Source organism: Pecten maximus, chromosome 17 (assembly GCF_902652985.1).
Source record: "Pecten maximus chromosome 17, xPecMax1.1, whole genome shotgun sequence".
In the NCBI taxonomy this organism is placed as follows: domain Eukaryota; kingdom Metazoa; phylum Mollusca; class Bivalvia; order Pectinida; family Pectinidae; genus Pecten; species Pecten maximus.
Window position 1 is genome coordinate 25,536,465 of NC_047031.1, and position 13,838 is coordinate 25,550,302.

Below are 13,838 nucleotides of genomic sequence, written 5' to 3' on the forward strand. Positions count from 1 at the left end.
TTATAGTATCAAATAGGGACCTGTAACAGTTACATTGTAGAGGTTTATGTTGACCAAGAAAGTAAAGTAGTATTGCATCACAGCTAGGGTTCGTAACATATGATATGATATATGAAACGGGTCTCAGATGTAGTAATAATGTACGAGGTGTCTCGACACTTTAATTTATCGCTAGTCCTCCACTTCTGGGTTACTGGCCGTGAGCTATCTTTGTGTATTCCGGCGTTCTCCACCTCCAAATAGGACGTTTTAAACAAAATAAACCTAAACCATCTCGTATTTCATATCATTTATAACGAACCCCTATATATGCGATATAATACACAGTAGGTCAGTTGCCCACGTGCACGGTAGTCCATTCGCTTACTACGATAAATTAAAGCGATAAAGGTTTGTACGTGTAGTAGGCTAGGCCTCCTCGTGTACAAAGCCATGCCTTTTCGCGCGCCATTTGAAAAGAACGCATCGGATTGGATAGTATTTGTGTCGTTACTTTCTACACCGCGTCGTTCAAACGCTTTCATCAAAGGCGCACCTGTTGATCTCCTTACAAGCGCGTGCCGAGTATAGACAAAGGGGCTGCTATTTGATGTACTTTCGACAAAGAAACTCCTACAGGTGAAAAAAGAACATGTTTCGTTTAGGACAGGTAAGAAAACGGATCGGTTGTTTAACTAAATGCATTATTTTCTGACGATGTTTATTTGTGCATTTATTCTGTTATCTTTGTGCAACAAGTGGTTTTTATCAACTTTTAGGTGGCGAGCATGTGGTTCCCCGATCAAAACACACATTGTTTACAATCGGGATACACGTACGCGTGGCCCTAATACACATCAATATGCTTAATTGTTTTACAAAATATACCTTCAAAACCGAATCGTTCCACTTGCATCATGTTGATTATCACATAAATATGATATTATATCTTAAATATATATAGCAAGTGTAGTAAAGTAAGGCGATTCGGCATTGTTTAGTCCAATTTACCGACCGGTTTATATAACAATGGAGTAAGTCCAGCACATCGGCGTCTTCCTCCAGGAAAATATCTCACTTATTCCTGTAACATTCAATGATTTTTTTCCTTCAAATATAAAGCAAATAATAATGTTATTCATTATTATTATCTCTTTCAATAAAGCTCCAACAACCATGAAAAAAATTAATAATACATAAATAAATGAGACAAAATTCAATCTGACCAACAAAAAATGAAATACACACTTTACTACAACTAATATCTGAAAAATGTAGCATTATAATATTACGATATGTAGATGCACAAAAATTCTTAAAGAATTGATCACACAATGGAATCAGTGATGAAATGTGAAATTACAGTGTGATAGGTAACATATGATTGCCATTTAATCAAGTCACATGATCTATGGGGTATTCATATAACAAATGTCCAGTTTTCTGGGAAACGACTCTGAATTTCAAAAGAATACTTCTCAGTGTCATAATTGTAATTAAGGAGATAATTATATATAATGACACATGTTTTCTGACAACTTATTAACCAACCAATTTTCAAAGTACAAAAATGCATTTCTCCCTAATTGTTCATGGTAAAGAAAGTTTCATACAATTTTTGATTTACATATAATATAGTTACCCATTGAAAATAGTAATGTTTATAATTAGAAGTGAAGAAATATTGTAGATCCTGTGCATTTAAAAGTTTCAGCTCTCACACAACGAGCCAAATTTCTTCTGTCAGCAATGATAAATTGTGTTGCATTAATTGAAAGTAAACATTTAATCTAAATAATCAAAGAGTGAAGACAACCATAACAACTTCGTGCTGGGTGGATCAACTTTAATCAAGTTATTGACTAGTTACACTTAGGGTGTCGTCATCTGAACAAATTTAAAATACAATTCGTTCTGATGATGACACGCTGATCATGAAGTGTTGAAACTAGTCAACTACTTGAGTAAAGCTGATCCACCCAGCACGACGTTGTTATGGTCATCTTTACCCTTTCACTACTCAACTTTACGGCCGACTCTTGTATTCCTTGTGTAATCCGTTGGGTAACACAGAACCACACTGAACTTTTTATATGGACGTTGGATCTCCCACCTCCTATACATATGTATATTTAATCTAAATGATATAACATTGTTGATAATTTCAAGAAGATGTATTTGATTTCAGATCAGCTGTTAATCCATATTGAAGCCAAATATCCTATTTACCTGCCAACAAAATTCATCTAAAAGATTCAATCATTATTTCAAAAGAAATGTGATATAGGAAGAATTTCTACCCGGAATTTCATTTATTTATTGCGTAGGTAAACTTTTTCTAAGGGTTGATCATTGTGTATTAATTTTCTTTTAAAGGTTTTGTGATGGAGGCCAGTATCAAACGGACAGCGCTGGAGGTGATGGGTGACATAGGGCCAAGAGAGGAGGAAACTTCGTCTGACACAGAGAATCGTAATGATAATGGTAAGTACATTATACACAACAAGATAATCTCCTCAAATTCTCTAATACACAACAAAATAATCACCTCAGATTTAGAGAATCTTTCATGGGTTTAATTTTGGTACACAACCTATTTAGAGCTTTTATACATGATGTCCCACAGGGGCTTGACACGTTCCTGACCCAGTATTACAGAGGCTTGACACATTCCTATAACCCAGTATCACAGAGGCTTGACACGTTCCTATGATCCAGTATCACAGAGGCTTGACACGTTCCTATGACCCAGTAACACAGAGACTTGACACATTCCTATAACCCAGTATCACAGAGGCTTGACACGTCCTATTACCCAGCATCACAGAGGCTTGACACGTCCTATTACCCAGTATGAAAAATGTACCATAGGGTACAACCCTAGATCACTTATTGTCAGTAATACATTATCTAGGTGTTGGACTCTGGGGTTAGTTTTTTAATCGACAATCATATACATGTATTAGTTTTTTAATCGACAGTCATAGGAACGTGTCAAGCCTCTGTGTGATTACCCTGACCAACAGATATAATAATTCAGTTATTGTCTTTGACTGAGCTTGAGGTCAATATGAGAATTTAGTTACCCTAAGATTGTGATGTTAACTGACAGGAACACATGTATAAAAGAATAAGTTTGTGTTATCTGAGGTTGATTATAAGAAATAAGAATGTAGACAGAACTAATACAACTCCTAAGAAGTGGGGTTCCACTCATAATATGTTGTAGCATTAAAGAGATCTATGCTTAAACAATTTTGGGAAAATACTTTCACAATTAATTGAATTTCATTCTGTAGTATGTATATATATAACAAAATTTATATATTAGCGGGACTGAACTTTAGTGGTATGACGCAGGTCTATGTGATCAAAGGGTTGCTAGTTCATGGCCCAGGAGGATACTGTGTTACATGGTTGACCAGCTTGTGAAAAAATGTAGAGGACCGAAATGGCAGCTCCGTTTGTATGCTCCCCAGGGAGTTGAGAAAGGCAGTGGCTGGTTGCTACTTGCTAAAGGCACAATAACCATGGATAATAATTATAATTTGTGAACGGCTTTGACACAGCTATGTTGCTGTGATATAAAATTTCATAAAACTTCTGATTGTTATTATTATAAATAACAGTGTGTTTTAAAGTAGTTGAGATGTTCTAACAGACAACCTTATTTAACAGGGCGTTTTCCAGCTTCAAACAAACCACAGACTCATTGATTACTCTTTCTCAAATATTGTACTGTGATTCAGAAATTCAAGTTAGCAGGATTTTACTGTATGTTATGGTGACCTCGAATTACGATGTGTTTTAATTAATCGCCACCAACCTGATGTTGCAAGTCTCTAGAATCATAGTGAATTTAGTGGTGTTTTGGAGAGATCTTTATGCCCTTTTTCTGGGTGATGGGTATATATAATTATATATAATTACCATGTCTGCCTCTAACGTCCCAGGTGTATCAATTATAGGTTAATGTATAGGAGGGAGCCACATCCTGTTCAGATGCAGTAACATATCTTGAGAACTCCTCAGCAGATCTGATTCCTACTTACATGATTGTATCATTATCTTGATTGATAGCCGATTAGTGTTAAGGGTCAAGGGGTATATTCACACCATAGTGAATATACATGTGTGAAAATAGCAAGTTTTACATGAAATTGTAGTGGTCATATTAATTGGTCATGGATAAAGAAAACACAATTGTGGCTCAATTGTCGATTATCGGGAATGATCGATTAACGGTTGATTATTGTCAAGCGATTACGATTATCGATCATGTTTTGTATAATCGATTAATCGGGTCCCTATGTTTATATACATACAATGCCATCAGAATTTTTATTCTAATTATTAACTAATTATATTTCCTAAGACACTATTCAGTTAAAATTCAATATTCTTTATTCACATGAGTATGGCATTTTTGGCTCTAATCTTTAAGCCCTTCAGCATTGAAAAATCATTGAGGCAATGTAGTTGTCTAGTTGATACTCATGATCATAGCTCAGTGAACCATGATATTACTGAAACATATTTATTCAAATGTATATACACGCAGTATGTTACATCAAAACAAAACAAAACATTAAATGATAATAAGTGTTGACTTACAAGCTGCAATCATGTGTGTATTTTCTTGTAATAATAAACTTGTCAAGTTTTATAAACACTAGTTTGTTAATATTTAATTTCAATAGGATGTTTCAGTAATGGCATTATACATTCTTTGACCCATAGATATAAATAGCAAATGAATAAGTAAGTGCCAGTTGGCTTCTCTGGCTCAATTTTGTTTGCATTTTTAGGTCACCTGAGACAAAGTCTCAAGTGACCTATTCTAATCCCCTTTTGTCCGTCGTCGTGCGTCGTCCGTCGTGCGTCGTCCGTCCGTAAACAATTTACATTTTCGACTTCTTCTCCAAAACCCCTAAACCAAATTCAATGAAATTTAGCAGGAAGCTTCTATGGCTAAAGGTCAACCAAAATTGTAAATTATATGGTCCCCATCCCCCAGGGGCCTCAGGGGCGGGGCTAAAAAGGGTCAAATTGACTAAAACTTCAAAAATCTTCTTCTCTACTCTCAGATATGGTGGAATCAAACACTCTTCATAGATGGAAGGGTCTTAAGGTGTTTTACCAAAATTGTAAATTTCATGACCCAGGGGTCTCACGTTTGCCCCTGGGGAGGGGGTAAACTTTAATATAGTTTATATAGGGAAATCACATTTTTGACTTTTATTTGTTTAATTTCTATTGGAATTCATTCTAATTTGGTTAACATTATCAGCATGGGATGGCAGTTTGATGGCATGCACATGTTGGCCCTGACTGACCCCCAGGGGCTGATGGGCGGGGCTAAAAAGGACCAAATTGACTGAAATTTCAAAAATCTTCTTCTCTACTCTCGGATAATATGGAATCAAATACACTCCATAGATGGCAGGGTCTGAAGGTGCTTTACCAAAATTGTGAATTTCATGACCCCGGGGTCTCACGTTTGCCCCTGGGGAGGGGGTAAACTTTACTATAGTTTATATAGGGAAATAACATTTTTGACTTTTATTTGTTTTATTTCTATTGGAATTCATTCTAAATTGGTAAACATTGTCAGCATGGGATGACAGTTTGATGGCATGCACATGTTTGCCCTGACTGACCCCCAGGGGCTGATGGGTGGGGCTAAAAAGGGCCAAATTGACTGAAATTTCAAAAATCTTCTTCTCAATACCGAAATAAGTAGGAATCAAATACTCTTCATAGTTGGAAGGGTCTTAAGGTGCTCTACTAAAATTTATTAATTTAATGACCCGGGGGTCATAAGTTTGCCCCTGGGGAGGGGTTAAATTTTACTATAGTTTATATAGGGAAATCACATTTTTGACTGATTTGTTTGATTTCTATTGGAATTCATTCTAACTTGGTTAACATTTTCAGCATGGGATGAAAGTTTGATAATATGCAAATGTTGGCCCTGACTGACCCCTGAGGGCTGATGGGCGGGGCCAAAAAGGGTAAATTAAATTAACTGAAATATTTCAAATCTCAGGTGACCGTTAAGGCCCATGGGCCTCTTGTTAATTTCAAACAGACTAATCAATTACAACCGATTATAATCGTATAATCGGTTACCGAGATCATACGATTACAACCGATCATCGGTTGCCGTGTTCAAAACCGATTACCACACCATGTCTGCCTCAAACGTCCCAGGTGTATATATAATGTTATATAATGTACCATGTCTGCCTCTAACGTCCCAGGTGTATATATAATGTTATATAATTACCATGTCTGCCTCAAACGTCCCAGGTGTATATATAATGTTATATGATTACTATGTCTGCCTCTAACGTCCCAGGTGTATATAAAATGTTATATAATTACCATGTCTGCCTCTAAAGTCCCAGGTGTATATATAATGTTATATAATGACCATGTCTGCCTCTAACGTCCCAGGTGTATATATAATGTTATATAATTACCATGTCTGCCTCAAACGTCCCAGGTGTATATATAATGTTATATGATTACTATGTCTGCCTCTAACGTCCCAGGTGTATATAAAATGTTATATAATTACCATGTCTGCCTCTAAAGTCCCAGGTGTATATATAATGTTATATCAGCAGCAGATCTGATTCCTACTTACATGATTGTATCATTATCTTGATTGATAGCCGATTAGTGTTAAGGGTCAAGGGGTATATTCACACCATAGTGAATATACATATGTGAAAATAGCAAGTTTTACATGAAATTGTAGTGGTCATATTAATTGGTCATGGGTAAAGAAAACACAATTGTGGCTCTCTCTCATTAAGATATGTGCTAAGACCTAAAAAAAATACCTCTGTTTCCGCTAACCCTAGCCTACTGACCCTGTAATTTTGTGCCTACCCTGAAGTTTAAAACTATTTAAGAAATAAAAAGATTTCCCTATCTACTGTACCTGCCATATTTCTCTGGTAAGTTTAAGGAAACACTTAAGTCTAAGTTTCGATGACATCATATCAGTAAGACATACATCATACTTTCCGTTAATCTGTATAACTATACATATTATCTAAGACAGACAATGTAATTCTCTTTCTCAGATGTTTTTCGCTGCGGGAAGTGTGATCTACAGTTCCAGTCCTCGTACCATCTCCATCACCATATTGCCTACACACACACTGGCATCACCATGGAAACAGCTGAACGACTACCCAATCCATACCCAGTGGAGCCTCTTGCATTGAACCTGAAGCATTCAAACAGGGTTGACTCGCCAATCCTAAACAAGTCACGTGACACAAGCCCACTGTCTAAGCATTACCTCAAATGTTCCCAGAGTGTTGCTCTTGATCTTTCGAAACCGCCTTCAAACTCCAGTGAAGCATTAGACTTATCAACTACAAAACTACATTGCTTCAGGGAAGGGGAGGTAACTGGGTATAGGAGATCACAAGGGGAGATTACTCCCAGTAATAATCCACATCAAAATCGTCCCTATGATCACACAACTTTCGAAAAAGGATATAAGAATGATTTGGGTAAAGCAGCAGCTGATGAAATGGTTGAGAGAGGACAGTTCTTGGTTGATAACCCCCCGGACGTTGAGGATTTAGAGGCAGGAGATAGGCTTGTTATTGATTGTTCCAATGTTGCGAATTATGAGCAAAATCTCAAAGACAGTCTTGTAGCAGTAACAAGTAGCCAGCCTCATGGCAATGATGCAGGTCAAGTTCACGATAACAGAGGTAAAACTCACGGCAACAGTCAAGGTCACCACCATACAATCCAGGGTCAAGGTCTGCAGTCAGATAACCAAGGTCAAGTGCCCTCCTCTCAGAGTCGAGATCTGCTTCAAGGTCAAGGTCCTCCCCAAGGTCAAGGTCTGTCTGCAGGACCTGAAGCTGAGAGATTCAACAGTTTGTCGTTTCCCTTTAACCTTCAGCAGCATATGATGATGATGAATGGCGGTGGCGCCTCGCCTCCCATTTCTAACTACGGTATGATGACATCAGACATGCAGCAGAGCCTGATGTCTTTCCAGCAGCAGTTGTCTCCCTTCATGAAGAGCAAACCAGGCCCCTGTGAAAGCTACAAAGGTCAACCGTCGTGCGAGGGTGAAGACGGCAGATCTCCAGGAAGACAAGAACAAGGCTGTTGTGGAGATATATGAATGTAAAGTATGTAACAGAAAATTCTCGCAGGTTGGCAACTTTCACAACCACATGAAACTTCACAGCACCAAGGTCTGTGTTTGTGGTATCTGTAAGATAGAGTTCCTCGACAGTTACGAGTTACAGCGTCACATGCGTAAGACACACACAGGAGACATGCCTTATAAATGCGAACAGTGCGACCGTGAGTTTAGTCAGTACAACAACCTGCGACGACATCTCCGTGTACACAACGGCAAGTCCTATAAATGTCACATCTGTGGACGTACCTTTAACGAAGTGTTTTACTTAGAGATGCACATCGGGTCTCACACAGGTGAGCGTACCTACAGCTGTGGGGTGTGTAGTCTATCCTTCCGCGATAATGCTGAGCTTCAACGACACGTACAGACACATAGTGCCTCAGAGCTTCATACCTGCGAGGTTTGTGGGAAATCCTTCAGTAAAGCCTGTGTGTTAAGGCAACACAAGAAGATGCACTCCGGCCTCCGCCCCTTTAAGTGTGACATTTGCGATAAGGCCTTCATTCATCGTCATCATCTGAAGATACATTCACGAATGCACAGCACTGATAAGCCATACCGATGTAAAATCTGTGGGAAAGATTTCGCGCAGACAAGTCACCTGTACAAGCATGTCCGACAACATGCACAGAAAACTGGCGAAGACGACTCTGATGTTTGTACACAGGCTGAAATCCAGGCCTTGTACCCAGCACTCTGTCAAGGATCGCGAGGAACTCCTAGTCCTCTGGCTGGTGTCAGTGATATATCTCAGTCATCCGGCTCCCCTGTCAACAGTCCCGCCACAGAGGGGGAATGTAATGATGTTCCCTCAGGGAGGTCGCCCAGTGTAAAAGATATGTCTGATATCAAGGGAGATAATCGAGGTGATGATTTAAATGTCAAGTCAGGTGGGAAATATGAAGATGTTCCTAGAAACATGGCAGCTGTTGGCTGTGATGACACTTACAAATTTGATGGTGGTGAAGGTTTGAATCCAAATGGAGTTGGAGAAGAACCAATAGAAAGGCAGCTGAAAGATTTGAAACGTCAGGAAGAGAGCACTGCATCTGATACCATGGACTCGGATATTGATACTGAGTCAGGAGAGTTATCTCCCCTTGAAAATGAACGACAGCACAACTACAGACAGTTTGACATCACAGATGGTGTGTCATCCAGGGGAGATAACCATCTCGATTCAACAGACTTTTCGTATAAAAACTCATCTGGACAAAACCCTGTTGATAGTAACATACCTACATGTGAAGATTTCTCTAAACATATTAAAGAAGAATGCAGACAGATGTCACAAAGTGTGGATGACATTAAAGTTGACCATCGACTTAGAGTCAAAATGGAGGATGTTGGAGTCCTCTCTGAAACATCACAAGAGGAAAACAGAGAGCCACATGAAGGCAGTGTAAAACCAAAGTATTCTATCGAACATCTTCTTAAGGATCCTTCTGATCAGAAACAGTACAACAGTATTGGAAAGAAATTTCTGAGCAAGGAACCATATGATAATGTGGACGAGTCAGAACTTTATGACAGAAAGTGTCCTAGTAGTAAGATTGGATTGGGCCTACATCAGGAGACTGGTCACGAAATGACTCCTGATCAACATCACAATGGCTACTCCAATAAATCAATAATCACTGAATCTCGTGTGAAAAGCCCATCTAGTCAACAGCCAACAGACTCTTCAAATCCACCATTTAATCCATCACATCCATCATTTACTGTCCTAGATATTCCTATGAACTCTAATCTCGAGAGGTCATCACATGATCTTCACCAGTATTCTTCCAATGCTGGCAGACAAGGTCAGGGTCATTTAGACCAACAGTTGACACGGTTGAGTGAAGTCATGTCTCCGGTTAGTTCTGACCGTCTCTCTACAGTGTCGTCACTGGAAACTGAAATGTCAAGGTCAAGGTCATCTAGTCTGGAAAGTGAGGATAAGATATCAAGGTTGTATAAAAGGAAAATGCTGGAAAGTACAAGGGAAGAAGATGTGACATCATCAACAGACAACCATGCTGTCGGTCATAGTGACATGAAGGCAGGCCAACAAAGAGAAGACAACTCTCACCTCCCCAGTCTCCAACCATTACAGGACAGTATATCTAAAGCAGTGTACCAATCTGATGGTTTGAGTTCTGACAGGTCGTCCCCTCATAATAAACCAAAACAGAAAAGGCGTAGACGTCAAAATAGCAACAAAGTCATTCCACCAGAGCAGAATTACCTCCCTTTGATCCCTAATTTAGGCATTGACCCACAACAGATGTACTTATTACAGCTTCACCAGATGCAGATGGCAATGGCTGCCTCAATGGCCGCCGGTGCTCAGATGTATCCGTTTCCTGGCGGCAGGATGATGCCAACAGGAAACTTTGATCCATATTCTCCTGAAATTAGTCATCGTCAAGATCTCAACAGGTCAAGGTCACAGTCACCACAAGTAGCAAGGTCACATGACAATCACAGACAAGAAGGCTTGATCTATCCTCCATCAGTTTCACCAAGAAACAAAAAAGATGCAAGTCACTCTGGATCACCTTCATCAGCAAGTTTAGCTCCTTCAAATCATGTGACCTCGTCCCATGATGAAATGATGAGGTATATGTTAATGAAACGGGAAATGGCAAGTAACGAACATAGCTGATGTATTTCAAACTGTCACTGTTCTCTCATGTTACACGATATCGATCAGCATAAAAACAAGCTGTGAGTAGACAGCAAGCTTCAGATACAGCTTGTCATTTGATAGTTTATTGACAAGTGTACATGTTAAGCTATACCCAATTCTTATTTCAATATTGGGGAAACATGGCATTTAGTTGGGATATTTGTTAGTGAAATTGTAAAATACTGCAAAAATATCACAGTGAACTCTCCTACCCTGTGTTCATACGAGAATAGGCTAGATGATTAGTGACACAAAGTGTTAAGTAAAAAATAAATAATCAGCCAATTCACTTATTATTTCGGGGCAAAATTTGACCATACTGATTTATATACAAAGGCTATGTATATATATGACAACAAACCTGAAGAGCTTGCTCTCAAAGCATGTGAAAGCGCTAGTGTGAATTTCTGGTTTGTGTTTTTAGGTCATCTGACCCGAAGGGTCAGGATGACCTATAGCCATCATGCTTCGTCCGTCGTCGTCCGCCGTCCGCCGTGCGCCGTGCGCCGTCCGCCGTCCGCCGTCAGCCGTCCGTAAACTTTTCACATTTCAATCTTCTTCTCAAGTTCCACCAGTGGGATTAAGCTGAAACTTGCCTGAAATGATCCTGAGATGGTCCTGACCAAGTGTTGTTATTTTTCGGGTCAGTCCGAAATCCAAGATGGCCGCCATAGCCGCCATTTTGAAAACACATTTTAAACTTCTTTTCAAGTTCCACCAGTGCTGTTGGGCTGAAACTTGCCAGAAATGATCCTGAGATGATCCCGACCAAGTGTTGTTATTTTTCGGGTCAGTCCAAAATCCAAGATGGCCGCCATAGCCGCCATCTTGAAAAACACATTTTAAACTTCTTTTCAGGTTCCACCAGTGCTATTGAGCTGAAACTGGCCTGAAATGATCCAGATATGATCCCGACCAAGTGTTGTTATTTTTTGGGTCCGTCCGAAATCCAAGATGGCCGCCATAGCCGCCATCTTGAAAAACTTATTTTAAACTTCTTCTCAAGTTCCACCAGTGCTATTGAGCTGAAACTTGCCTGAAATGATCCTGATATGATCCCGACCAAGTGTTGTTATTTTTCGGGTCGGTCCAAAATCCAAGATGGCCGCCATAGCCGCCATCTTGTAAAAAAAAATTTAAACTTCTTCTCAGGTTCCACCAGTGCTATTGAGCTGAAACTGGCCTGAAATGATCCTGATATGATCCCGACCAAGTGTTGTTATTTTTCGGGTCCGTCCGAAATCCAAGATGGCCGCCATAGCCGCCATCTTGAAAAACTTATTTTAAACTTCTTCTCAAGTTCCACCAGGGCTGTTGGGCTGAAACTTGCCAGAAATGATCCTGAGATGATCCCGACCAAGTGTTGTTATTTTCCGGGTCGGTCCGAAATCCAAGATGGCCGCCATAGGCGCCATCTTGAAAAACGCATTTTAAACTTCTTCCCAAGTTCCAGCAGTGCTATTGAGCTGAAACTTGCCTGAAATGATCCTGATATGATCCCGAGCAAGTGTTGTTATTTTTAGGGTCGGTCCGAAATCCAAGATGGCCCCCATAGCCGCCATTTTGAAAACACATTTTAAACTTCTTCTCAAGTTCCACCATTGCTGTTGGGCTGAAACTTGCCTGAAATGTTCCTGAGATGATCACGACCAAGTGTTGTTATTTTTTAGATTGGTCTGAAATGCAAGATGGCCACCATATCCGCCATCTTAAAAAACACATTTTAAACTTCTTCTCCAGTTCCACTGGTGCCATTGAGCTTGAAATTGGTGAGGATGTTAAGGAAGGAGTGCCAACAAAGTGTTGCTATTTTTTCGGCCTTGTAAAAACTTTGGCATGGCAGCAATGGTGGCCATTTTGTAACATGATTGCGCAATCATGGTTTTCCTGAACAACACCTATTTCAAACTTCTTCTCAAATTCCACTGGTGGGATTCAGCTCTAACTTACCAGAAATGATCCTTAGATGGTCCAGACCAAGTGTTATTATTTATTGGGTCGGTCAGATATCCAAGATGGCCACCATGGCCAACAGTGCCACTATATACTTGCTACATAGAATGCATACTACAATAATATAAGGGTTTTAATTTAGAGTCAGATGACCGTTAAGGCCCCTGGGCCTCTTGTTTATTATTATTACTATACATGTATATATATATATATATATAAATAATTAAAGATAAATAGTGTCCTTGTGATGGATATATATAATAATGATAAAAACACAAACCATAAAATCACAAGCTCTTTTGCTTGCTTTCAGAGCAAGCTCTTCAGGTGAAATACTATATATATACCTTTATACCAAATCATAGACAAACTGATATATACAAAGGCTATGTATATATAATATACCAAAACAAAGGCAATAGTCCCGACACAATGATGACACAAATCATCCATTATGTTATTTGTATAGTCTTTAAAAAAGACCCCTTTTTTATTTTACAATTATTTGTTTTAATATCTGAAAATCAACTGGCTTCATCCATCTCACAGCAATTACCATTAACATACAAGTCTTAGATTTGATACCAATGTTGGTTGTAAAACAATCGTATACAAAAAACGGTGTATGTGTTGGCTACAACACAGTCAAAAAAATGTGTAAAAGTTCTAATAGTGGATATGTAAAAAAAAAGTCTAGATACTTCAAGTGTAAATTGTATTGTTTACTGTGAAAAATATATGATTTACGCTTCAGACATTTTTGGAAAAAAATTGTTATATCGGTTATGATAGACAATACTACTCAAACCTCAGTTGAAGTATTTCTGATGATTTATTTAAAGATTTGTATAATCGTGAAACTTTTGTCTAACAAATGATATGTTAATTCACAAACTTGAACGTCACAAACGTCCTCAGAATTGAAACAATTCTATATATAGCCATTTTTCGTTATGCTGGCCACCAAGCTGTTGTTGAATATACTTGTTAAATGTTTTTATATTTTTTTGTGTGTGTATTTTATACATAAATTTTGCACTC

General features: G+C 38.8%; 2 protein-coding genes across 2 annotated transcripts; both read left to right on the forward strand.

Annotated features, from left to right (window-relative positions):
* Positions 1-554: 554 nt before the first annotated feature.
* Positions 555-8,169, forward strand: LOC117315803. Its single transcript, XM_033870201.1, has 3 exons — positions 555-649; positions 2,356-2,463; positions 7,077-8,169. The coding sequence occupies exons 2-3, from the start codon at positions 2,364-2,366 to the stop codon at positions 8,144-8,146; spliced, it is 1,170 nt and encodes a 389-aa protein (XP_033726092.1). The 5' UTR covers positions 555-649; positions 2,356-2,363; the 3' UTR covers positions 8,147-8,169.
* On the forward strand, positions 8,084-11,260 carry LOC117315802 (zinc finger protein 148-like). Its single transcript, XM_033870200.1, has one exon. It carries the CDS (start codon positions 8,199-8,201, stop codon positions 10,818-10,820), a length of 2,622 nt encoding a protein of 873 aa, XP_033726091.1. The 5' UTR covers positions 8,084-8,198; the 3' UTR covers positions 10,821-11,260.
* The last annotated feature ends 2,578 nt before the right edge of the window (positions 11,261-13,838 follow it).